General features: G+C 32.7%; 1 protein-coding gene across 5 annotated transcripts in view; it reads left to right on the forward strand.

Moving 5' to 3' along the window:
* Positions 1–26,692, forward strand: part of LOC145266393 (tRNA methyltransferase 10 homolog A-like) — a 144,814-nt gene that overhangs the window by 94,051 nt on the left and 24,071 nt on the right. For 4 of the 5 annotated variants that reach the window (XM_080122031.1, XM_080122030.1, XM_080122029.1 and 1 more), the window contains exons 2-4: positions 6,185–6,446; positions 12,605–12,770; positions 23,411–23,482. In XM_080122031.1, coding sequence (XP_079978157.1) covers positions 6,226–6,446; positions 12,605–12,770; positions 23,411–23,482 — 459 coding nt within the window. In that variant the 5' untranslated portion in view covers positions 6,185–6,225. Of the gene's footprint in view, positions 1–6,184; positions 6,447–7,123; positions 7,797–12,604; positions 12,771–23,410; positions 23,483–26,692 lie in introns of those variants that run through there. The other variant, XM_080122032.1, reaches the window with a different exon arrangement.

Genomic DNA, 26,692 nt, shown 5'->3' on the forward strand with positions numbered 1-26,692 from the left:
TAGTTAATTACAATTTTTGACTAATGTGCGTAAATTATTTCACAGACAAAAATTTATAAAAATTATTTATTTTTATATAAAACACATTATTAGACCCTAAGGTTGAAATAAAACCCGAAAAGATGTAATTTTTAGCATTTTTCAACATTTTTTTATTAGACTAAATGTATAGAAGGGAAATGTTGTGCATTTCTCTCCTACTAATTACTTAATTAAACACAAGACCAAACGACATTGCTTTTAACAAAACAATAATAAAGGGTTTATTTAGAAAAGGTGAGATTGTATCTCGGACTGAAGAAAAAAAAAAAGAAAAGAAAGTGTAAATGTCTGCTTGAAGGTGTCGTCTGCCAACAAGTAGCAGTGGGAGGGGTGAGTGAGAGAGGTCTGTATAGGTCGCTTGCTGGCCTGGCGTCTCTCTGGCGATCGCAGCTGAGATCCCAAAGGGCTAAAAATAGTCCTTAAGGGGACAGCTCAAATCAATGCGCCTGCCAACCGATTGGTCAGTGTGGCCGAATCACTTTGGCACCGGGCATTGATCCGCTTATAGTAAATAGTTTGTTAACTGCTACAAATGTACGACAATCGAGACTGCCGCCATCTTGTTTTGAAAATTTGGTCTTTCTAAGGCGTGTCAGATTGGCCTTTTTGAGACCAAATTTGGCCTTTCTTACGCTCTTGCATGGAACCATGATTTTGGCCGCTGTTTTGGGGCTTTTTATTTCTAAATGTGCACTTCAAATGCGTAAATTATTGTTAAGACGTTGGTGGCCATTTTTTTTTTTTTTCATATTACCACCATTTTTTTTTTTCATATTACCACCATTTTTTTTTTTCCAACTTTTTTTTTTTTTTTTTTATTTGGGGGGGGGGGATTTTCATGGAATTATAGCCCGAAAACCTATAAAAGTCGTCATTTTAAAGAAAATTGTGGAGGTGAAACCAACGTAAAAATTTACACCCCTCAAAAATATGAAAAAAGTAATGGTTCCATAAAACGGCTTAAAAAAAAAAAATAAATAAATAATGGCCACAAGTGTCTTAACAATAATTTATGCATATTTAGAAATGAAAAAAAAAAGCCCCAAAATGGCGGCCAAAATCATGGTTCCATGCAAGAGCGTAAAAAAGGCCAAATTTGGTCTTAAAAAGGCCAATCTGACAAGCCTTAGAAAGACCAAATTTTCAAAACAATATGGCAGCCTCGATTGTCGTACATTCAGTCTAATAAAAAAATGTTGAAAAAATGATAAAAATTAATTTTTTTTCGGATTTTATTTCGACCTTAGGGTCTAATAATGTGTTTTATATAAAAATAAATAATTTTTATAAATTTTTGTCTGTCAAATAAGTTACGCCGCTGAAATACACATTTGCCCAATTTTTTTCCTTCTTATTTTAACGATATTTTTTGGAGTAATAAAAAATAATAATAATAAAAACACATAAACAAACAAAAAACGGAGAGATTCGATTTTTCTTCGTTACTTTTTTTGTTTTTGTTTTTTTAATTGTTAGTTTACTCTCTCTCTCTTCTCTCTCTCTCTCTCTCTCTCTCTCTCTCTCTCTCTCTCTCATACGAAATGTACCCATGCATTATTGAAAATTATAATTTTATGGTGCTAGTGGAATAGTGCATTATTGATCCGCGCTATTTTTTAAGTAGTATTTTCAAGTTTAATTAAAGTTTTATGATATCTGTTTTTATTCAATTGTAAGGTTAAAGTACAGAGTAGGTACAAAAAAACCACCCTCTCCATGTTAAGAATGGCTTTCTAAATAATAACATTATTATTTCAGCAATCAATAAGTGCACTCACTAGTACCAATTTTATCAATTATCAATATTTTTTTTGTAGAATAATCGATATTGTTGTTGTTGTTATACTTTGGAATTTTAAATTTTGTTAATAATTGACAAAATTTATAAATACATTTGGCTGACGTACACAAGTGAGTGAGACCCCTCTAACAAAATACGCATCGGCTCCGATGTTGTACGCGAATTTAGGAAAACTCGTCCCGGGAAAACTCGTCTCGGGAAACTCGTCCCCTTTCACTAGGTAGGAAAACTGGTCCCTTATTGAATAAATATCGATTGAAAACACATTTTATGATCGTTCTTGAAGGAGATATTGTTTTTTAAAATAGACTATAGCCCCCATAATATTTAAAAAAAATATTTTTACTTGTTTAATGTTTTTGTTTTTTTTAAATAAAATCGATTTTCGGGTTTGTTACTGTACACATAGATTCGAAAAAGATGTCAAAAAACAAATATATAACAAATAAATGTTATCAAAGGCAAGATAAGTTACTTTTCTACCTAACTGGATATATTTTTCGTGTTTTTATTCAATGTAACATGTTTATTCAGCTCGAAAAGCATACAGTGTTTACCGATGTATTGGAAAATTCAAGATGGCGCCCGACTCTCTCTTTAACACGGTAAGTTCAGGAAAAGATGTTATAAATAATAAACTAGACAAAATACTGTTAGAAATTCGCTCAATATATGTTACCGTGACATAAGTTGACATATATTTGATGTTTTTTTTATAGTATTTTGCCTAGTTTATTATTTATAACACCTTTTCCCAAACTTACCATGTTAAAGAGAGTGTCGGGCGCCATTTTGAATTTTCCAATACATCGGTAAACACTGCATGCTTTTCGAGCTGAATAAACATGTTACATTGAATAAAAACACAAAAAATGTATCCAGTTTGGTGGAAAAGTAACTTATCTTGCCTTTGATAATATTTATTTGTTATATATTTATTTTTTGACAACTTTTTTGAATCTATGTGTACAGTAATACAAACCCCGATTGGGTTTTCTAAGTGTCCGTTTTCTACCTAACTGGTTAAGTTCTTAGTGGTTTCACTTATTTTAAAGCGTTTATTATGTTCATAAACGAGACCGCATTTTTTTAAATATTTATATAAAAAGAATTTACTTATTTACTGTTTTTTTATAAAAGGGTAAAATCGATTTTTCTACCTCGCCGACTATGTTGTTTAATTTATTTGGAATCGTTTTATTCGGTAAAGAAAAAAAACAAAAAAACACAGAAAACAAACAAAAAACATGTCGAGTGTTACGTGAGAATGTCCGGTATATATCACATCTTAGGGGTCTTGATAATCGCTAAAAAATAGAAAATTAAAGAAATTACTGAGGGAGATTTGGTTTTAAAAAGAAAATAATAAATTTTAATACTTTTTAAAATATAATTTAGAGAGAGAGAGTGGTGGTGGTGGTGTGGGGGAAACTGAATTTAGGAAAACTTGTCCCTGGAAAACTCGTCTCGGGAAAACTCGTCTCCGGAAAACTCGACCCCGGAAAACTCGTCCCCTTTCACTAGGTAGGAAAACTGGTGCCTTATTGAATAAATATCGATTGAAAACACATTTTATGATCGTTCTTGAAGGAGATATTGTTTTTTTTTTTAAATAAACTATAGCCCCCATAATATTTTTAAAAAATATTTTTACTTGTTTAATGTTTTTTTTTTTTTTTTTTTTTTTTAAATAAAATCGATTTTCTAAGTGTCCGTTTTCTACCTAACTGGCTAAGTTCTTAGTGGTTTCACTTCTTTTAAAGCGTTTATTATGTTCATAAACGAGACCGCATTTTTTTTTATTAATATAAAAAGAATTTACTTATTTACTGTTTTTTATAAAAGGGTAAAATCGATTTTTCTACCTATGTTTAATTTATTTGGAATCGTTTATTCGGTAAAGAAAAAACCCACAGAAAACAAACAAAAAACATGTCGAGTGTTACGTGAGAACGAGAAATGATGTCCGGTGTATCACATCTTATGGGTCTTGATAATCGCTAAAAAATAGAAAATTAAAGAAATTACTGAGGGAGATTTGGTTTTAAAAAGAAAATAATAAATTTTAATATTTTAAAAAATATAATTTAGAGAGAGAGAGAGAGTGGGGGAGGGGGGGGGGGGTAAAAACTATATCTCCCTCCGAAAAACAACCAACAAAAAATGAAATTAAAAAGATTCTTGATAAACGATAGCGGAGTTTTCAATAAAATTGATTAATAAATTTATTTAGTGATTACTTTTTCTCTTAATGATTGATTTTAGAATTTTGAAGTAAAAATTAAAAAAATTAAAAATGAGTTAACGAGAGATTGGGTGCCCGGAAAACTCGTCCCGGGAAAACTCGTCTCGGGAAAACTCGTCTCCGGAAAACTCGACCCCGGAAAACTCGTCCCCTTTCGCTAGGTAGGAAAACTGGTCCCTTATTGAATAAATATCGATTGAAAACACATTTTATGATCGTTCTTGAAGGAGATATTGTTTTTTTTTTAAATAGACTTTAGCCCCCATAATATTTTAAAAAAATATTTTTACTTGTTTAATGTTTTTTTTTTTTTTTTTTTTTTTTAAATAAAATCGATTTTTAAGTGTCCGTTTTCTACCTAACTGGCTAAGTTCTTAATAGTTTCACTTCTTTTAAAGCGTTTATTATGTTCATAAACGAGACTGCATATTGTTTTTCATATTAATATAAAAAGAATTTACTTATTTACTGTTGTTTATAAAAGGGTAAAATCGATTTTTCTACCTCGCCGACTATGTTGTTTAATTTATTTGGAATCGTTTATTCGGTAAAGAAAAAACCCCACAGAAAACAAGCAAAAAATATGTCGAGTGTTACGTGAGAACGAAAAATGTCCGGTTTATATCACATCTTAGGGGTCTTGATAATCGCTAAAAAAATAGAAAATTAAAGAAATTACTGAGGGAGATTTGGTTTTAAAAAGAAAATAATAAATTTTAATATTTTTAAAAATATAATTTAGAGAGAGAGAGAGAGAGAGAGAGAGAGAGAGAGAGAGTGAGGGAGCGGGGGTAAAAACTATATCTCCCTCCGAAAAACAACCAACAAAAAATGAAATTAAAAAGATTCTTGATAAACGTTAGCGGAGTTTTCAATAAAATTGATTAATAAATTTATTTAGTGATTACTTTTTCTCTTAATGATTGATTTTAGAATTTTGAAGTAAAAATTAAAAAAATTAAAAATGAGTTAACGAGAGATTGTTAGCACCTGGCATCTCTCGCGCCAAAAAAATATTTCGCTTTTAATTTATTAGTTAATTTTTGCAAAATTTGACAGGACGACAATAAATGTTGATAATTGATAAAATTATAATTTTAAATAACGCATGAGTGCATTTGGTATGAGAGAAAACAAAAACATAACAAAAAAACAAAAAACTATCATAATTAAAAAAACAAAACAAAAAAGTAACGAAGAATCGAATAATCGCTCCCTGTTTTTTAATTTTTTGGTTTTGTTTTTTATTATTGTTTTTATGACTCCAAAAAACATCGTTAAAATAAGAAAAAAAATCGTAATTAACTTTGTATGAACATAATAAACGCTTTAAAATAAGTGAAACCACTAAGACACTTAAAAAATCGATTTTATTTAAAAAAAAACATAAAAAAAAACATTAAACAAGTAAAAATATTTTTTAAAATATTAGGGGGGGGCTATAGTCTATTTTAAAAAACAATATCTCATTTAAGAACAATCATAAAATGTGTTTTCAATCGATATTTATTCGATAAGGGACCAGTTTTCCTACCCAGCGAAAGGGGACGAGTTTTCCGGGGTCGAGTTTTCCGGGGTCGAGTTTTCCGGGGTCGAGTTTTCCGGAGACGAGTTTTCCCAGGACGAGTTTTCCGGGGACCTAAAAAATTAGCTCCTTCCCCATGTAAATAATAGCGTTATTATTTCATCGGCATGAATATCAATAACTTTTCTCTTTCAAAAAAAAAAAAAATCATATTAAACAAAATAGCAAGCAAAATAAATAAATAAAAATAGTGCCCGGTTAAATTTTAAAAGAGTACAGCTTATGACTCGTCACCGCTACAAAAACAGGTAAAGATGGCTGTCTCATTTGGGAGTTAACAACCTTAACATGGACTAATAACGCGGCCATCTCGGTGGCCGAGCTAATAACCGATTATAAATAAAAAACAGACATTTTAGATTCTGGTGCGATGGTGTTGTATACGTTTACTAAATTTTAGTTAATTTTTAAATAAAACAAAAAAAAATAAAATAAATATACGAAAATGCGTATTCGTATTTTTACATCGGCTTTATTTATTTTATTTTATTTTATCTTTTCCTTTATCAAGCCACGTGGTTTGCACCGGCTGTAAATAACTCCGACGACAACATGGCGTGTAGCTTGACAACTAATAACAATGTTGGTGTATCTTTAACTGAAGACGAATCAAAATGCACTGAAACCGAGAATCATCCAACGACTTCTTCGGATAAGGAACAAGATCTAAAAATTGAAGAAAACTCCGAAAACGGACCAGCTCCTCTGTCGAAGAACCAACTTCGGAAATTAAAAAAGAAAGAAAAATGGTTAGCTATAAAAGACGAAAAAAGGTAATAAATTGGTAATTCCGTATTTTTATGCCTTTTATTTATTATTTTTTTTTCTCCACTCCAGAGATGTTATTGCCATTGGACATTTTGGTGATTTTCCTGGAGAGCGCGATAATCTCTCAAAAATAGGAAATTAAACAAAATAAACACATCCAATAAATTTCATGTCATCAACTTGCCCTTAGTATTTTTGTATAATTTTCGATTTTTGAGCGATTATAGGCTGAGACCACAATTATTTTTACACTAGCTCCAGTCCACTCTTAAAAAGAAAAAAAGATTTTTAAAATAAGTTACCCCCCCCCCCCAAAAAAAAACACACACTTATCCTGGTAGGTAGAAGAGTAACTTTTGGTAACATTGGTTTGTAGTATTTTTTGTGTGCTTATGCAGAGAAGTTACCGTGCTATTTTTATATAGTATTTTCAACTTTTGGTGCTAATGCAGAGAGTGATCCGATCCGCACTATTTTTTAAATCGTATTTTCACGTTTAATTAAAGTTTTTTTTTTTTTTTTTTCACTTGTAAGGTTTGTGAGAAATTATGTAAGCGTCTGCCTCTCTGGGCGTCTGCTGTGCCATTCACGTGTGAACGTGATTTCACGTTATGCCCCCCCCCCTCCTGCTTCGTATTTAAAGCGACAGAATACCACATAGGGGTGTTGTTGTTTTTTGTGCACTAGCATTCGGGCAGTGGGAGAGGTTGGACGCACATTAGTGCTTCCAGACCTTAGAGGTCGCAATAGGGCAACCTGTTGCAACTTTCTCCCTGTCTCAAGCCCAGCAAGGGGATAATTCGCCACATTTTGCAACAGGTTGCCGTCAATAATTTCAATACCGGATTGAATTAATTTCTGTGATGGCGTCTTCCTGGGTTGAATGCCTGCCAGCGCGTGTCTCTTTCCTGGAAGGACCCTGAATATCGAGTTAAACAGCCTGCAGGTTCGGAGAGAACCTTCTGTGACTTCTTACAGGGATTCGTTAGATTGTCCTTTTTAATTGTCGTCGTGAAAATTTGATGCTATGAAGTTAAACCCGCGTTCGACACTCAGACTTTGGGATAATTTTTTATGTGCACCTGCAAGTCGTTTTCAATGCGGAATTTAAAATGAAATTCCGTTGTATTTTGAGAAAAGAAAAGGAAAAAAGCAGTCGCTTATAAACGAGTTATTTATGAATCTACGATTTGAGTCGAACGCTTTTGTTTAAAAAAAAAAAAAAAAAAAAAAAAGTCGCTTTTAAAAGAACTTAGAATGCAGTTCGGTCGACCTGTATGTAGGAAGTCGTCGTTTTTTAAGGAGAAATTTGAAATTAAATTCGGTGTGCTTAGTCGGATATCTTACGTCAACTGGTAAGCGAGACTAGCGGGGGTTTAAATGTAAGATGATCTTTAAGGCATTTTCCTAGGGGCTTATTCTGGGGGGAAAAAGGAAATATATTCCAAGACTCCTTTTTCTTTTTTGTATCTTGAGACGGGAATGTGTGAGAAATTATGTAAGCGTCTGCCTCTCTGGGCGTCTGCTGTGCCATTCACGTGTGAACGTGATTTCACGTTATGCCCCCCCCTCCTGCTTCGTATTTAAAGCGACAGAATACCACATAGGGGTGTTGTTTTTTGTGCATTAGCATTCAGGCACTGGGAGAGGTTGGACGCACATTAGTGCTTCCAGACCTTAGAGGTCGCAACAGGGCAACCTGTTGCAACTTTCTCCCTGTCTCAAGCCCAGCCAGCACCAGGATAATTCGCCACAGGTTAAAGTACAGAATAGGTACAAAACACCCTCCCCATGTTAAGAATGGCTTTTTAAATAATAACGTTATTTCAGCACGGATCACTCTCTGCATGAGTACCCAACTTTTTTTTTTTTTTTTTTTTATTCATTTTAATGAAATTGTTAGATGTAAATCCAGAATAGTTACAAAACACCCTCCCCTCCCCATGTTAAGAATGGGGTTCTAAATGTCATTATTTTTACCAGGTAACTTCTCTGCATAAGTACCTTATTTTTTCACCTGTTTTGTTGGCTATTCTGAAAAATTACTGACATTTATCACCTGTCATATTTAAAAGGTTTGGCGGTTAACTACCTGTTAATTATTCAATTCGTCACAAAGATAATTTTAGCGATTGTCAAAGATTTCTGCGGTGAAAAAAAAAAAAAAATCAATTAATAACGGGTACTAAACCATAAAAGTTACTTTTCTGCCTTTTTTTATTTTTTTGTTTTAGAGCGTTTTTATTGTATAAATAATTGCATAAATATCTAACAAATAATTCTTCCAAATACCTTGAATTTTACGTTTTACCTAATTTAAAGGAGAAAAATACAACAAAAATCAGTCTTCGTTAACATTCCAGATATGCTTTTGTATAAAGCCACCGATACAAGGGAAACCACTCTGTTTGATTAAGAGATTCATAATTTTTTTTTTTCTGGAGAGAATTTGGGATGCTAAAGCCAACACAAGTTAGAGGAATAGTACATTTTATTGAAAAAGTGGGTACTTATGCACTTTTGTTACCGCGCTATTTAAAAATTTTTTTTTTTTTTCAGATTAAATTAAAGTTACACGATATATATATATATATATAATTAATTAAATTGTTAGGTGGAAACATAAGTTAAAAGTTACCCTCCCCTCCCTATGTTAAGAATGGCTTTCAAAATAATGTTATTTCAGCACGGTAACAAAAGTGCATAAGTACAAAAAAATGTTATGATCTTCAACATCAAAAATATCACCCAAACTGTATGAAGCTATCTCTGGTGATCCTGATGCTTCATGGTATTGTGCCACCTGCAGGAGTGGGTGGGGGAACAAAAACAAAACTGCACCTCCAGGTCGTGGCTTTACAGAGACCAGCGAGAAACACTGAACTTTTTGGTCACAGCCAACAGAGACGAAAGCTACTTTGAAGTGTCTGGTCTGGGGAAATATGGAGACCAGAACAACTCTATTCAAGCTACAAGCCAGCATGAAATTGGCTGACCAGAACTCGAGTAATCTAAAAATTAGTTTGGATGGTAGACTAGCTTGGATTGAGAAACAACAAACTCATTATGACCCAGAATCTCACCAGTATTCAAGACATAACAGCCATAGAGCAAAGACCGTAGTCTATCGCAGTCGCTGTTAGTGATCTGCAGACACGTGCAAAATGCCTCCACTCCATTTGTTATTTATTTTTATTTATTTTTATAATTCCTACAGATTAAATTCTTGCCAAAGCATGTTCTTTTGTTTTTTTAATAAGGGGAAATTCTGGACAAATACTAGGATAACTTACTAAATAACAAAGTTCTTATTTAGAAAACCATGCTTAATGTGGTGTACGTGGAGGATGGGGGGGAGACATTGACATTTGCCAAAATGACGTTGATTTATCTCCCTTGTTTTACATAACACCTCAAAATTACTTAATATGATAAAACTAAAATTTACGATAGCTTTTTTTTTTTTTTTTTTTTTATTTAACTATTTATTAAATATAAAATTAAGAACTACCTTAAAAAAAAAAAAAAAAAAATCAACCGCCATTTTTAATGGACAAAATCTGCTAAGTGAAAATAACAAAACAAATTTTGTAACAAACAAAAACTTAGCATTTCAAAAGTTTAAACCTATGCACAGGTCACATCTACAAAAAATCTTGCTTCACATCGAGAAATGTTAAAATTGGATTTGCAATTATATGGCTGTCTCACTTCAGGAATATAAAACCCTAAACTTTTAAGTTTATTAAAAATGAACAATGTTGACTTAGAATGAGTACTTTATATCAAGTTGATGGTTTAATATGGTTAAATTTGTGCTAATTAAATACTAATCCTTATTAATCCCTAACTGTGTATTAAATAATTACCATAACAGTTCATTGCACCTTATCATAACAAAGGTACATACAAAATTTTAGCCAGATTGGACCAGTAGTTTCCCAGAAAACTTCTAGAGTAAGCAGGGCTCTACATTGCGAGTGACTTTTCAAAGTGATGACTAGAAATAATGAAACACTTATCTTTTGGCGATTGTTTTTCTTTAACTGACAATCTTCCAAAGTTCACTACTGAGTGAAAAATATCTTTCCAATTTTTTTTTTTTTTTTTTAATAAAACGAAGAAAGTCAAATTATTTAAACAATAAAAGTTTGATAGAACAATATACTCTCGTTTTTTTTTCTCAACAAAGGCGGTTTAAAAAACATCTGAAGAAATTAGAATGTTTATATCTTAAAGTATCAACATTAAACTTGTTGCATATTTAGAATTACACTTGTTAAAAAAATACAGGAAAAAACTTATGTATATAATCGTCACAGAACGAAGATGTCATATTCCAAAAATCACGTGGGTTTGGCTAATAACTTTTCTATTTGGCTAGTAAACGAAAATATTTAGTTGTCAAAGGTCAGTTAAAGATAAATTCGTCCATAGAGCCCTGATAAATATGGTATTGTGGTGACTAATCCTTATTAATTACTGTGCATTAAACGGACACCATAATACCTGGTTCACCATACCTTATAACAAAATCCATACAAAATTTCAACCAGATCAGCCTAGTAGTTTCTGAGAAAAAGTGGAACAGACTAATAGAAATATAACAGAAATAATTCTAAAAATTTAATATGTTTATATACCTTTATTGGTTTTATCAGTATTTGTACAGTTTAATCAAGAGATTAAAAAATGAAAATATAAAAATAAAAGTTATATTGTATGTATCTGTTATGGAATGAAGTCCTCCCCCCAAAATTTGGAGTATTTTTTTATTTTTATTTTATTTTTATTTTATTTTTTTTTTTACAGCGAAAAAACAATTTATGATACCGAGCAAAAGGTAACCATGTTTCGATTTTTATGAAAAAAAGCGATTATTTAACATAGGGAGGGGCGGAGGGGTGTCGACACTTTAGAACGAGTTATCGCCCCGTGATGTGTTCTAAAAATCCAAACCTGATTACCTTCAGTACACTGTCATAAAAATGTGTTTTCCACTGTAAAAAACCCAAAAAACTACTTAATCAAATTAAGTGAAATTTTTTTTGAGAATTTCAATCCAAAATGAATACATACAATATAACTTTTTTTTGATATTTTCATTTTTTAATGTCTTGATTAAACTGTACAATTACTATTTTATCCATTATCGGTCTTATCTTTGGTTCTACTGGTACCAAAAACCCACATCACATGACACTAGAACTGGTCAAGTTTAAATAGCTCACAAGAATGTCCAATCAAACCTAACCATGCAGAATGTAAAGTATTTTATTTAGACAAAAAAAAAAAGATGGTACAATTATAATGATTATAGTTAGACAATTTATACTTTTTGTTTCAACACAGATTACATATTGTAATGATTCGGAAGACAAATGATAACCAGTCAATTGCCGGTAATTATGCAGAATATGAACTGTGCTATTTTTTTTTTTTTTTTTTTTTTTTTAATAGAATCTGACTTGATCTCATAATTATTGCTTCCATTTTTATTTAACTCAACATTTTAAAGGATTTTTTTCACTTGTTTGAAGCCTAAAAAATCAGTTTCTGTACCAATAGCCGACAAGATTCCAAATTTTGTAATTTCCAACAAACTTTTAACAGCGATAATTTTATGGCTTTTTATGCTACCAAAATAAATTTGATATCTTTTATTTTGCAAAGATGTGCCTACGTTAATAGTTTTAAATATAAATAAAATAAAATTCATTTTGAAATACCTAATAATACTTGAAAGGTGCAAACATTGTGTAGAGCAAAAAAGAAAGGAGCTTTTAGAAATAATGAGCAGCTTCCATTTAGTACTTGCTTTACATAATTGTTATGGTTTATAATACATGTTATCGGTTTAATACCAACTCAGAAATGAGCACAGGATAAACTATAACCTTTTAACAGAATTATTCAACAACTTACAGATTAAATGGTAAGGTAGAAGCAGCTACATGCATAATGATTAGTCTGTGTTGCGCAACACATTTTTTTACCTCTCAAACTATCATGGCTGATCTCCTTTTCCCCCCAAGTGCAATAACTCCCATCTATGATCCAAGGGAAATAACTTATTTTTTGGTTGTATCTAACATTAACACGTCCTTTGTGTCTGCCATTTTGTTTCAATGACTTTTCAATTCTCCCCATCTTTTTCTTGCAGGAAGAAAGAACGAGCCAAAAGAAAAAAACGCTATGCAGATGCCCGTTTACAGGGCATCAGTCTGGGCCCTTCCAGAAAGGCGCTCAAGTTGAACGCTATGAAGAATTCAGAGTGTCGGATCCGAGTTGTCGTTGATTGTTCATTTGATGAATTCATGTCAGAAAAGGTATCCTAAACATCACCATATTTGGTTTTAACGTTCATTTCACATGTTGGCATGTTTTGAATGGCTTTTGCCCAGGTCCTTATTTATCCCTCTTTCTCTCAAAGACATCCTTATCATTTCCTTCCATGTTGTACTTGCTTTTCTCCTTAACTGATCCCAAACTACTAACCTAAGATCTCTCATCCTTTCAATGTGACCAAACCAACAAAGTCTCTTGTTTTGCACACATCTTCCTCTGATGTCATGAGTAGGGCTATGACGTTGGAATATTCTTTTCATTGTTTTTACTCTCGAGAATATATCTGACACAGAAGCAGTTAATCAATCAAGAACCACCACTCTATAGTAATAAAGATATCAACGGATACACACTCGAGTCAAAACCATGAAAAGAATATGCTGTTGTCCTAACTCTAGTCATCAAATCTAAGCCTGTATTTAAGATTCATATTACATATACACATCTATACATGTATGCCATGACCACGCTGACATATCAGTTCCCGTTAGCTCACTAAAGTTAAGCATAGTTGAGCCTGGTCAATACTAAATTGAGTGACCATTTGAGAATATCAAGTGCTGTATGTGCTCATCGTTTCCAGTCATCCTGAACTTCTCCTTTCCACTGGAATCAAGCAGTGTTGACTCGGGAGAGGGTTGGTTTGGGATTATACAAGTTTTGCTTCATAATTTGGAATGTTATCCATCATCCCCTCAGGATGACCAGATTGTTCATTGATGTTCCAACGAACGAACATCCATATATCTATTGTATGATTTTTATAAAACAAAAAATAGTAACAGGATTCTAGAAACTTCTTGAATATTAAAACTTGCAAATTTTATGATTTAAATGTTTTTTTTTTTTTTTTTTTTTTTTTTTTTTTTTTTTTATACTAAATTATATTCATACATATCTGCATATTTTGAGTAAAAACAAGAAGACAGGAAAAATGCATTATATTGATTTAAAAACAAATTATAATCTGTATAAGTGAGAATGTGTGTGAGGACATTTTTCAACTTATGTACTCAACAAATTCTTGATCTACAGGCTTGAATTTGGTATATAGGATATTCAGATACGTGGAAAACTTTTTAATTGCTTTTCATCCAGAATAAAGGGCTACTAAGCGGTCAGAGTTGAAAAATTGGTACTTGGGGATCATTGGCTTTTTATCTGTTTGTCAACTGTTTCACTAATGCGCATATGTGAATCGTTCACATGACAGATTACTTATGTTAAGAATAAGTAGGTTTGAAAACACTTTTAAAAGATCGTGTCAGACTGGCCTAATGGTTATCATACTGTCTTTAGGTTTTGGTTTCGATCTCAGCTTGAATATTTTTTTTTTTTTTTTTTTACTTACAAGAAGTAAACTGTTTGGAAAAAAAAAAACATAATACTTGTATGCACATGTTTCAGTTTCTTTCCATTTGTTTTCTTTTTTACTTCATTTTTTTTTTTACTTTTACGTTTTAAGGAATTTAACATTGCATTTAATACCTACAGTATTTCTGTTTATAATAAATATAAATTTTACGTGTGACCTGCTAGTATATATGTGCGTATGCTTTGTTACAAGACAAATTGATAAAGTAAATAAGTAAATTCCTGTGATCCATGGCAAAAATAACACTGAAACATGGGGATGGGTCATCCTATTCTCAAGACACGGATAAAAAAAAATGTTGAACAATGAACACCTGCAAAAATATCAAAGACGACACCATTAAATAATTAATATAAATTTTATTTATTCAAAACTAATTATAGATGTAACAAAAAAAAAGGAAGAAAAATAAAACAAGAAAAGATATTCAAGTTACTGAGTAATGCACTTATTTTTTAATCAAATTCACTGAGCAAAAATTGTCATATCGATGCAAAAAGTTCAAGAAAAGTTGTCAGCGAGAGAGGAAAGAGAAAGATAATTTACAGTTTTTTTTTTTTTTTTTAATGTTTTTTTTTTCTTTTCTTTTTGTCCCCCAACAAAGAAGGGATTAGATCCAGTAAGTAATTCACTCCGATTCGTTTGTTTGCACTTTACACGTTCATCTTCCTTGGTGCGCACTTTGCTTCTCCTTGACTACGTGCTGCCCTTTTATCTTATCATGCAAGCCTGCGCACACTTCCTGATTTGCATATGTGCTTTTTTGGCTACTGCTGCTAATATCTTCAAAAACTAGCTATCCTATAGCTGCTGCTAGTTTCCCATGTGCTCATTTGCGTTGTGTTGCACATACAAACATCTTTTGTATAAAAGGCAAAATGTGTTAGTGTGTTTGTATGTCTGCCAAAAACTTTCGGCACACGCAACAAACACTGGCAAAATTGGTATTGTTAGAAAGATCAATCTCTCGAATGACAAATATCGAAAAATTGGCCAAAAAGATTAATTCATTATAAACAGGCATGTACGTAGATTAGTTTTAAAAAATAATAAATATACATACATATACATACATACATACACATATATATATATATATGTGTGTGTGTGTGTGTTTTGTTGATAAAGTGATTTAAGAATAAATTACCAAAATCTTTTTACTATATTATATTCATTAATTTTAAGAGAGGTAATTTAAATTAAAATTTTCCTTTTTAAATTACAGCTGTTTATAAACTTAGTGTGATACAATGGCGAAATTTTCAAGGGAGATAATTTGAATGAAAACTATTTTTTTAAATTACAATAGATTTTTTTTAAAAAATAATGTAACATAAGTTATACATCTAAAAAGAACATTTAAAGCTAGATTAATAGCAAGTATTTTTTTTTCTTAGCCATAATTGTTGATAAACTCATCAAGTTTCTTTTATTTTTAGTCTTCGTTTGTAGCAATTCAGAATCTTAATTTATTGGTCTAAGGGAGATAAATCTATTTTACTAACAGTTGAAAAAAATTTTTCTTACAATTACTGTTTTAAGAAAAATGACTATATTCTTGCATTTGCATTTTTTTTTTTTTTTTTTTTTTTATTACAAAATCACTGCAGCTGAGAAAACTACGATATACAATATGAAAGAAAGATCTAAGGAATGAAAACTGCGAATTTTTCTGCTGTGTTTTAAACAGGAAACAAAAAATGAGTGAAGAAGTAGTAAAGAGGAAAAGAGAATCAAAAATAAATGGAAAATACTTCTCGACTATTGTCTTTTTGTAGGTAGCAGGAAATCAATTGATTTGATTGGAAACTGGACAATTTCACCGATTTTGATAAAGTATTGAAAGTGGAATATTTGTTGATCTTCATTTCGTCCCAGGCAACGTCTGGTCTTCCTGAATACTTAGTAAAGACAGCTAAAATTTCCAGCCAATTTTCACTTCAATTTATAAAAATAAAAACTTGTTTTATCAACAAAACTATTGAATATATATATGGTTTTTAGTCCCCCGACAAAAGAAGGGTAGATCTGTAATTCCACCCTTGTCTGTTAGTCTGTCTGCACTTTTCTCAATAACTATTCCTTGAAATTTTTTGAAATTTTGCACAAACATTAAACATGATATGAGTGAAAAAGTGACAGAACAGATTTTCCGTGGAAAACTGTGCCCATCCCCCTCCCCAGGGGTGCCTTTCTGGTTAAAATGGCTAAAATTGACACTTTTGTGCTTATTAAAAAAATTGATGCTTTGGATTTTTTTATAAAACTTTCTGAAAAATTGTAATTAACTTTTATAATTATAAGTATTATTATATTTATAAATATAATTATAAATATGATAATAAATTTTTAATTTTTTTTTTTTAATTTTTTTTTTTACACAGTGATCACCACTTATCAAGGCCCGGAAGCCACTCAGGGATAAGGGTTATTGCAAGTACATTACGTTAGTGTGGAGATTTGATGAAGTGTTTACTTAAGGGGGCGGTTCATTAGGAATTTGTTAATTTTGGACTTGAAGACATCCAAGTTGTAGTCCGGTGGGAAGCAGGCAGACGGAACAGTTCCACAGGCGTGCAGTTCTAAGAGAGAAGCTTTGTTCATGGAATCCGCGTTTTGATTTAGGCACAGATATAGAGTGGGGGAAATTTTTCACAGTGGATTCAGCTAGACGGGTATTTTTCGTGAAAGATTGACGAGGGGGGACCAGAGATTGGAGTTCAGACGAGCATCTGCCATGGAAATAACGATAAAACAAGGATAGGCTCGCAACGTCTCTTCTGTGGGAGAGAGGTTGCAGGGTAGAGAAAAGGGCATCCCCCACTAAGCCACGAAGTCTATTTTGTACTCTGTCAAGGCAGGATAGGCTGTTTTTAGCAGCTCCTGCCCAGATATGGCAACAGTATTCCATCCTTGGACGTACTTGGCTTTTATATAGATAGAGAATTGCATCAGTAGTGAGATATCTTCTGGAGCGGTAGAAAGATCCCACCATCTTTCCAGCGACCTTGGCAACAGACTTGATGTACGTGTTCCATTTCAGATCAGGAGTAAAGGTCAAACCCAGGAGCTTGTCAAAACATGGGGCCTCACCCAGACGAGAGCCATCCATCACAATTGATGCCAGATGGGGATCAGAGCGTTGATGATGTAAAGATAGGAGTTTGGTTTTGGATGCATTAAAGGTAACCAGCCACATCTTCCCCCACTGAACCACGCGCTCGAGATCAGAGGAGAGAGAATCAGAACTTTGTCATTTACAGCCTTTGATGTGTTGCCGGAGATGGTTGTATAATCAGCATAGATGTCAACGAATGATTTAAGTATGTGTTTAGGGAGGTCATTGATGTAGATCAGGAAGAGAGTTGGGCCTAGGATTGACCCCTGAAGGACTCCAGCATTTATATTGCAGGCCTCCGATTTTTGTCCATCTACCACTACTCTTATGAACCTATCGGAGAGAAATGATTTAATGATTGAGAAAACATTTCCAGTTATACCGTAGCTGGAAATCTTGTGAAGTAGACCCTTATGCCATACCTTGTCGAAGGCCTTTGATATGTCAAGAGCAATTGCCCTAGAAAGGAAGCCTTTGTCAAGAGATTCACTAATCCTGTGGGATATAACCATCAGCACATCTGCGGTAGATCTTGCAGAGCGGAAACCATATTGTGTGTCACTAAGAAGGTTATTCCTGCTGAGGTGGTTGACTATTTCTCTATTTAATATGGATTCCAGCAACTTACTCATAACACACAGGAGACTTATTGGTCTGTACTGAGAGGGAGATGACTTATCACCTGAATTCTTAAATACAGGGCAAACTGAGTAGGTCTTCCAGGGAGTCGGAAAGCACTTCTCCTTAAGGCAGCGCCTAAATAGTTTCGTAAGTATGGGAGCAAGTTCTGGTTGAAGCTTTTTTTAACACTATAATTGGGATGCCATCAGGGCCAGTTGCTTTACTGGAATCTAGGTTCTTGATTAGCTTGGCGACCTCATGCACGGATATTTGTATGTTACCTAGCTTGTTCTGTGTTATAGGAGGAAATATGGGGAGTTGATGGCCTTCGTCGCATAGGGTAGAATTAGCTGCAAAGTTCTTTGCAAATAGTTTGGCCTTGTCTGACGCTGACGAGATGACCTCTGGTCCATTGATAATGGTTGGGATAGAACGCACACTTCTGTTCAGGATCCTATTTGTTATTTGCCAAAACTGGTGGGAACCAAGCCGCTGATCAGCTACCTTGGATTTAACAGACTGGGCATATAGCTCTCTTGCATTTTTTATTACTCTTTTACAGTGGTTGCTGGCAGTCCTGAAAGCAGCTTTAGTCTCAGTGCGTCTATTATGTTTGTCTATATTTCACGATAACTCTTGGGTATGTCTCGGGACTGTTTCAGGGAATTTTTCCAATTTAGCAGTTTTGAAGCCACTGGATGCTGATGCTGATGCTTCTTGGATCTTCACTTGCATTTGCCATAGAAGTGCAAGCAACCATAAGTTGTTGATTCTAAAACAAATGCTACTGGGAATAGTCTAAGTATGTCAAGTGCATGACTGCCAAATAGAAAAGTTACTAGCCAAACCCACATGATTTTTGGAATATGACATTTTCGTTCTGTGACGATTATGTACATAATAAAGTTTTTTTTCTGTATATTTTTAAATAAGTGTAATTCTAAATATACATCAAATTTTATGTTGATACTTGAAGGTATAAACATTCGAATTTCTTCAGATGTTTTTTTTAAACAGCCTTTGTTAAAAAAAAAAAAAAAGTATATTCTTCTATAAACTTTTATTGTTTAAATAATTTGACTTTGTTCGTTTTCTTTAAAAAAAAAAAAAAAAAAAAAAAAAGTTGAAAAGATTTTTCACTCAGTAATAAGTTTTGGAAGATTGTCGGTGAAAGAAATACAATCGCCAAAAGATAAGCGTTCATTATTTCTAATCACTGCTGTGAAAAATCACTTGCAAATGGTAGTGTTGCACTTTTTTTTTTCTTTTTACACAGGCATCACCACTTATCAAGGCCAAGAGGCCACTCGAGGATAAGGGTTAAAGAGTGTACAATAGAAATTGGACAATATTGTAATCATTAATAATGGAAATTCGGTAAATTTGTTAACTCACATGGAACAGTTCATCAAAAACTTGTTTACGTTAGATATGGAGACAACCATATCGTAGTCAGCTGGAAAGCAGGAAAACGGAAGACAATTCCATAGGCGTGCAGTTCTAAGAAAGCAGCTTTGTTCATGGAGTCTACATTTAGGTTTAGGCACAGATAAAGAGTGGGGGAAATTAGTGATAGTGTTTTCTGCTAGACAGGTGTTTCTTGTGAAAGTCTGGCGAGGGGGGGGGACCATAGATTGAAGCTCAGCCGAGCACTTGCCATGGAAATAACGATAAAGCAGAGACAAACTCACAACATTTCTTCTATGAGAAAGAGGTTGCAGGGAAGAGAAAAGGACATCCCCTATGAGGCTACAAAATCTATTTTGAACTCTATCAAGGCAGGATAAGTCCTTTCTAGCAGCTCCTGCCCAGATGTGGCAACAGTACTCCATCCTTGGACGTACCTGACTTGCAATGTAGAGCCCTGTATAGTGAACATTTGTCACTGTATAAGTTACTAAAGACACAGATGACTGATCTATATATCTATAAGAGTGAGAATGTGTGTGTGGACACTTCTCAACCTATTTACTCAACATATTTTTTATCTATAGACCTGTAAAAGCAGACTGTGTAGGTACTGAGTTGCTTGCCTTCAATAATGTGTTCAGATTTAGGCACTCTATGATGGCAGCTTGTGCCAAAGACAATACTCAATACTTTGTTAGCATATCTCAAACTCAGATTCTCCTTTACTGGCATCATCTCTCTTTTCTCAATGACCATTATGGATTATAGCTGGTGAAATTAGTTTTCCAGATGGATTTAACGGCCTTGAATGTCAGAAGTTGATTGTCTATGAGTCTTTGCAAACTAGTCCTACAAATAGTCCTTTTCATGGTGCCACCATGGAGATTTACTATGGCTGCTAGCAAAGAATGATCAGATTCCATCAATATGGAAGTCTGTTTTATTGTGGCAGAAGTTAAAAAAAAAAAAATGTTATAATTTTTGTGTTACTTAGCACACATATCATTGAAAGATTCCACTGTTTTGACATGGGGAAGAGTCTCCTTGATCAATTCAACAACATTTACCTGAGGTTTGATATTCAAAGAAAATGTCATTGTCCAGGTCATTAGATATTATGCAAAATGGTAGATATTTCAATTTATGGCCTCCTTTGTAATAAATTACCACTAAAAGTTTTCAAAGCAATTTTAAGTTTTGGCTTCAACCTGCTGTTTTTGTAAACGACCATAATCAGATTTTAGGCACTGTCTGACTCAAAAAAAAAAAAAAAAAAAAAAAAAAAAAGATTTGGTCTAATTTACTTCATGACAAGTGCTTGTCTAAGCTCTAATTTATGACCCCCCCCCTTACCGGAATTTCTAAAAAACACCCCAAAAAACACTTGACTAGCTACAACCACTATCAACCATTTCCCTTACTCCCTATCTGTGCTTAAATCTAAACTCGGATTCTATGAACAAAGCTTCTTTCTTAGAACTGCCTACCTGTGGAACACTGTTCTGCTGGTCTGCCTCAGCCAACTACAATATCGTAGCCTTCAAGTCCAATGTAAACAAGTTCTTGTTGAACTGTCCCCTTAAATCATCAAATTCTACCCAACTTACACCATTATTGATTATTACACTATCACCTTAGTCATCAACCTTTATCCTCAAGTGGCTTTCGGGCCTTAATAAGTGGTGACTCCCTTATAAAAAAAAAAAAATTCAATTAAAGATGACATAGTGTTAAAATAAAATTTGGAGATGGGGTTTCAGGCTTGAATGATTCAGCATGGAATTTCCGTTTTACATGCTGGTGTGTATTTAACATTTTGTAGAAATCGGTTTCCACACTAACTTATCTCTGACGAAGTCTTTATTTATGAATCCATCCTTAACTATTTCTCTCATGATTTTGTTGGGCTGACCCTGCTATCTCAGTTGTTTGACTCTCGACCATTCTTTTTAACATTGCCATACCATCCAAGTTTACTCTTCATTTAAACCTCTCATTTCATTACAAAGTTGTTGATATCAACCTTCTGTCTAATAAGATGATGGCATTTTGCATCTAGTCTGGTGCACCGCAGCATCTGCTGTTGCTATACAGTTCGAAGCTGGAATTAGTTCTGATACAGGTTTGGCCAGTTACCAGGGTCCCCCTCTCGGAATTACAAAGTCTAACGGAAAGGCAAGCAAATATGGTCTGAGCCAGCGCAGCTGCAGGAGTTACCGGAAAGGTTTTGGAGAGCTTCACCATATGCGTATTGGGACTACAAAACCAGATTCTTTGTTGGGGTTCACTACCTTAGTCTTTGCCTTTCCCTAGGCATCTACAAAGGCACTTACAAAGACAGCGATAGTAAATGAAGCAAGTGAAGCATACATGGTCCCCCGTGAGTGCACAGTGAACGAGGTATAAAAAAAAATGACTAAGTTCAGCATTCCCCCCCCCCTCCCCATTTAGCCCCAAAGTCCCAAGGGGACATCAAATCCTGGTGAAAATGAACAGATGGTGTAACACATGTAAATTTGAGTTCTGCACCATGCAAAAAAAGAAATGACCAAGTCCATCATTCCCCCCCCCCCCCTATTCAACCCCCAAATCCCTAGGACCTTAACATATTTAAATTTGAGGTTCAGTACCATGCAAAATTGCTAAATAGACATACACAGAAATTTTGGACAAATATAGTAAAATACTAACAAAGATGGAGTGTTTTTATTAGCCCTAAAAGAACCCGCTGGGGTACACCCAAGAGTTATCGTGAAGTATAGACAAACAAAATTATATAGAAATCAGTTACAACTTTTCAGAAAGTTTTATAAAAATCCAAGGCATCAATTATTTTTAATAAGCACAAAAGTGTCAATTTTAGCCATTTAACTCAAAAAGCCCCCCACCCCCGCCGGCCTCCCAGGGGAGCAACTGAAGTTTTCCTGGAAAATCCATTCTGTTACTTTTTAATCATATCATGTTTAATGTTTGTACAAAATTCAAAAAAATTCCAAGGTGTAGTTATTGAGAAAAGTGTGGACAGACGAACGGAAATTTAATTTGTATGATATTACTGGATCTATCTATCTATCTATAAAATGCACTTTGTGTGTACTTGTGAGTTCGTTTCTTATGTATTCCAAAACAGCTGGGACAATTTTTTTTTTTTAATTTCACACAAATGTTCTTTGTGTTTGGGAGTGTTCTTATAAAGGTTTTGTATCAAAAATTGATAATCAAAAAAAAAATCCAGCAGACGGACCTGACGTATAAAATCAACGGTAGGTTCTTAAATATGATAGGGAAGCGTTTGAAATGAATGTTTATGTTTAGAGCACAACTGATCTATGATTGACTTTTGCATTTTTAGCTTTAATTTAAGTGATTAAAATAATTCTATAATATCAACAGTAAGTTTTTTTTTATAGTGCAATGTAGACTATAATTCATTATGCACTAGTTCACTGCAGGGAGGCATGTGAAGTTTCCTTCCAGTGCACCGCGGTGACTCCAAGAAATCAATCGATTTGATTGAAAAATGGGCGATTTTAGTGGGACAGATTGCTGAAACAATCTTTCACTTGATGATACAAGCACCAAAGATTTCCCACACTCTTTATCTGTGCCTAAACCTAAATGTAGATTCCATGAACAAAGCTTCTTTCTTAGAACTGCACGCCTGTGGAACTCTCTTTCGATTGTCTGCTTTCCAGCTGACTACAATCTGATTGTCTTCAAGTCCAATGTAAAACAGTTCTTGATCAATCGTTCCTCAAGTAATCTAATTTACAAAATTTCCACTACTTAGGTTTACTACGCTATAATCATATTGACTAATGTATACTCATTAAACCTTATTCTCGAGTGGCCTTCAGGCCTTGATAAGTGGTGATTCCTATGTAGTAAAAAAAAAACCAAAAAAAAAACGGACGAGGGTGAATTTACAGGTTCACCCTCCTTTTCTCGGGGGACCAAAAAAAGACTTTAATTACTCATTTAGATGGTTTTTTTTTTTTTTTTTTTTTTTTTTTTTTTTTTTCAATGTGTAAACGATGATTTTAAAAAAAAACAAAAAAGAAAGTTTGATAACATTTCTAATGTTTTATTTCTGTTAGGATGTGATGAAATTGGTGAAACAGCTGCAATCCTGCTATTCAGCTAACAGACGTGCAGAAAATCCTCTTCAGGTAAAATTTACTTCTTCATATAATAGAATGGTGGATTATCATCAAGCAAAGGCCTCCCCGATGTCTGCTGCGAGTCTGTTTGACTAAAATCAAACATCATTGAAAAAAAAAAAACAATACAGAATATTCCTCAAAAGTTTTCTTATTTACTCTTAAGATTCATCTATATATTAATATGATAGCGTGTGTTATTTTGTGTGTTATATTAAGATTCATCTATATATTAATATGATAGCGTGTGTTATTTTGTGTGTTATATTAAGATTCATCTATATATTAATACAATAGCGTGTGTTATTTTGTGCGTTACACTTACATCTTTTTTCTTCCAAATGATTGTCGTTTAATTTATGACCTTCCATTTCTTGTAATAAATAATTTTACCAAGAATTCTTCCAAAGTTTTGGTTTTGGTTTCGATTATAGCTGATGGCACTCAAGTTATATCTACATATGTTTTTTTTTTTCTTCAGAAGTTTTGGTTTCTGTTTTGATTCAAGCTGATGCACCCAAGTCATATGGATATATTTTTTTATTTTTTGAACTCACAATCACAACTATATAAGAATTGATAGAAAATTGACTCTATAATAGTATATATGAAATTTGCTTAAATTAACATATATTTAAGTGTATTTTATGATCGGGCTATGCCGGACGTCCCTGCTAGCTTAGATACATACTTTTGCAGTTTTAACAAAAGAGCTACAATAAGATCACGGCGTCTCCAGTTACGCTGAACATTTACAAAGAAAGAGCCCACTGTGGAATTTCCACAGGTCCCACTAGTTGAAATTAAAAAAAAATATATTTTAAGAACATTCTGTATTGGATCATTTTTTTTTAATTTGATTTTAGTCAAACAAGCCTGTAGCAAGTGTAGGGAGACTACTTTGCTTGACGATAACAAAATGGAGGGGGAGGGGTGAAAGTGCTTGAAAACCGTGTGCCACCAGATACCTCTTGAGATACAACAATAAACACACTCAGAAGCGATATAAGGACGAGACTGAAGTCATTCGTTAGTGACTTTGTATGTCCTTCTTAGTCCGTGTTGATGTTATTATTTGAGCTTGTGTTGACGTTACTAGTTGAATCCGTGTTGACGTTAGGGTTTGAATGCATATTGGCACTATTAATTGAGTCAGTATCTAACTTATTGTTAGAGTATGTATTGACATTACAGGTCGAGTCAATGTTCAGGTTATTGCTTGAGTTTGTATCGATGCAGTAGTTAAGAATGTGCCTACGAACGTTCAGTCAAAAGTTTGCATTTTTTTTTTTTTCTAAGCATAAATGGCATGCATGAAATAATTACAGGAGCATTTACAGATAGATTTTTTATTAATCTGTTTTTCTTGAACTTTGTGCTTTGTAGATTATTGGTTGCAGATTTGAGTGACTAGCAATGGTTATCCGGTTCAAACGTCACTGTCTGAAATGAATAAGGAAATGAAATCATGATTGCCATTTAGTCAGTAAAGATTTTAAAATTAAACCATATTTGATTTTTAAACAACACCAATTAAGAATGTTTCATTAAAAACTAGCATAAAACCCACCAGTGACCATTAGGAAAGATGCCCTATTCCAACCTGCTTCTAAATCAAGCCAACGCTAGTGAAATAACTGTTGTTGGCACATTGCACTGTCAGAAAACTGGCTTCCTGACCTAAAATGCACCAAACTTATGTTATTGATTTTTTATCTGTTTTTGCAAAAGACAATTTATTTTTTGTGTTTTTGCAAAAGACAATTTATTTTTTGTGTTTTTGCAAAAGACAATTTATTTTTTGTGTTTTTGCAAAAGACAATTTATTTTTTGTGTTTTTGCAAAAGACAATTTATTTTTTGTGTTTTTGCAAAAGACAATTTATTTTTTGTGTTTTTGCAAAAGACAATTTATTTTTTGTGTTTTTGCAAAAGACAATTTATTTTTTGTGTTTTTGCAAAAGACAATTTATTTTTTGTGTTTTTGCAAAAGACAATTTATTTTTTGTGTTTTTGCAAAAGACAATTTATTTTTTGTGTTTTTGCAAAAGACAATTTATTTTTTGTGTTTTTGCAAAAGACAATTTATTTTTTGTGTTTTTGCAAAAGACAATTTATTTTTTGTGTTTTTGCAAAAGACAATTTATTTTTTGTGTTTTTGCAAAAGACAATTTATTTTTTGTGTTTTTGCAAAAGACAATTTATTTTTTGTGTTTTTGCAAAAGACAATTTATTTTTTGTGTTTTTGCAAAAGACAATTTATTTTTTGTGTTTTTGCAAAAGACAATTTATTTTTTGTGTTTTTGCAAAAGACAATTTATTTTTTGTGTTTTTGCAAAAGACAATTTATTTTTTGTGTTTTTGCAAAAGACAATTTATTTTTTGTGTTTTTGCAAAAGACAATTTATTGTGTTTTTGCAAAAGACAATTTATTGTGTTTTTGCAAAAGACAATTTATTGTGTTTTTGCAAAAGACAATTTATTGTGTTTTTGCAAAAGACAATTTATTGTGTTTTTGCAAAAGACAATTTATTGTGTTTTTGCAAAAGACAATTTATTGTGTTTTTGCAAAAGACAATTTATTGTGTTTTTGCAAAAGACAATTTATTGTGTTTTTGCAAAAGACAATTTATTGTGTTTTTGCAAAAGACAATTTATTGTGTTTTTGCAAAAGACTATTTTTTGTGTTTTTGCAAAAGACTATTTTTTGTGTTTTTGCAAAAGACTATTTTTTGTGTTTTTGCAAAAGACTATTTTTTGTGTTTTTGCAAAAGACTATTTTTTGTGTTTTTGCAAAAGACTATTTTTTGTGTTTTTGCAAAAGACAATTTATTTTTTGTGTTTTTGCAAAAGACAATTTATTTTTTGTGTTTTTGCAAAAGACAATTTATTTTTTGTGTTTTTGCAAAAGACAATTTATTTTTTGTGTTTTTGCAAAAGACAATTTATTGTGTTTTTGCAAAAGACAATTTATTGTGTTTTTGCAAAAGACAATTTATTGTGTTTTTGCAAAAGACAATTTATTGTGTTTTTGCAAAAGACAATTTATTGTGTTTTTGCAAAAGACAATTTATTGTGTTTTTGCAAAAGACAATTTATTGTGTTTTTGCAAAAGACAATTTATTGTGTTTTTGCAAAAGACAATTTATTGTGTTTTTGCAAAAGACAATTTATTGTGTTTTTGCAAAAGACTATTTTTTGTGTTTTTGCAAAAGACTAT

Source organism: Euprymna scolopes, chromosome 41, assembly GCF_053919585.1.
Source record: "Euprymna scolopes isolate OS-2025 chromosome 41, ASM5391958v1, whole genome shotgun sequence".
In the NCBI taxonomy this organism is placed as follows: Eukaryota; Metazoa; Mollusca; class Cephalopoda; order Sepiida; family Sepiolidae; genus Euprymna; species Euprymna scolopes.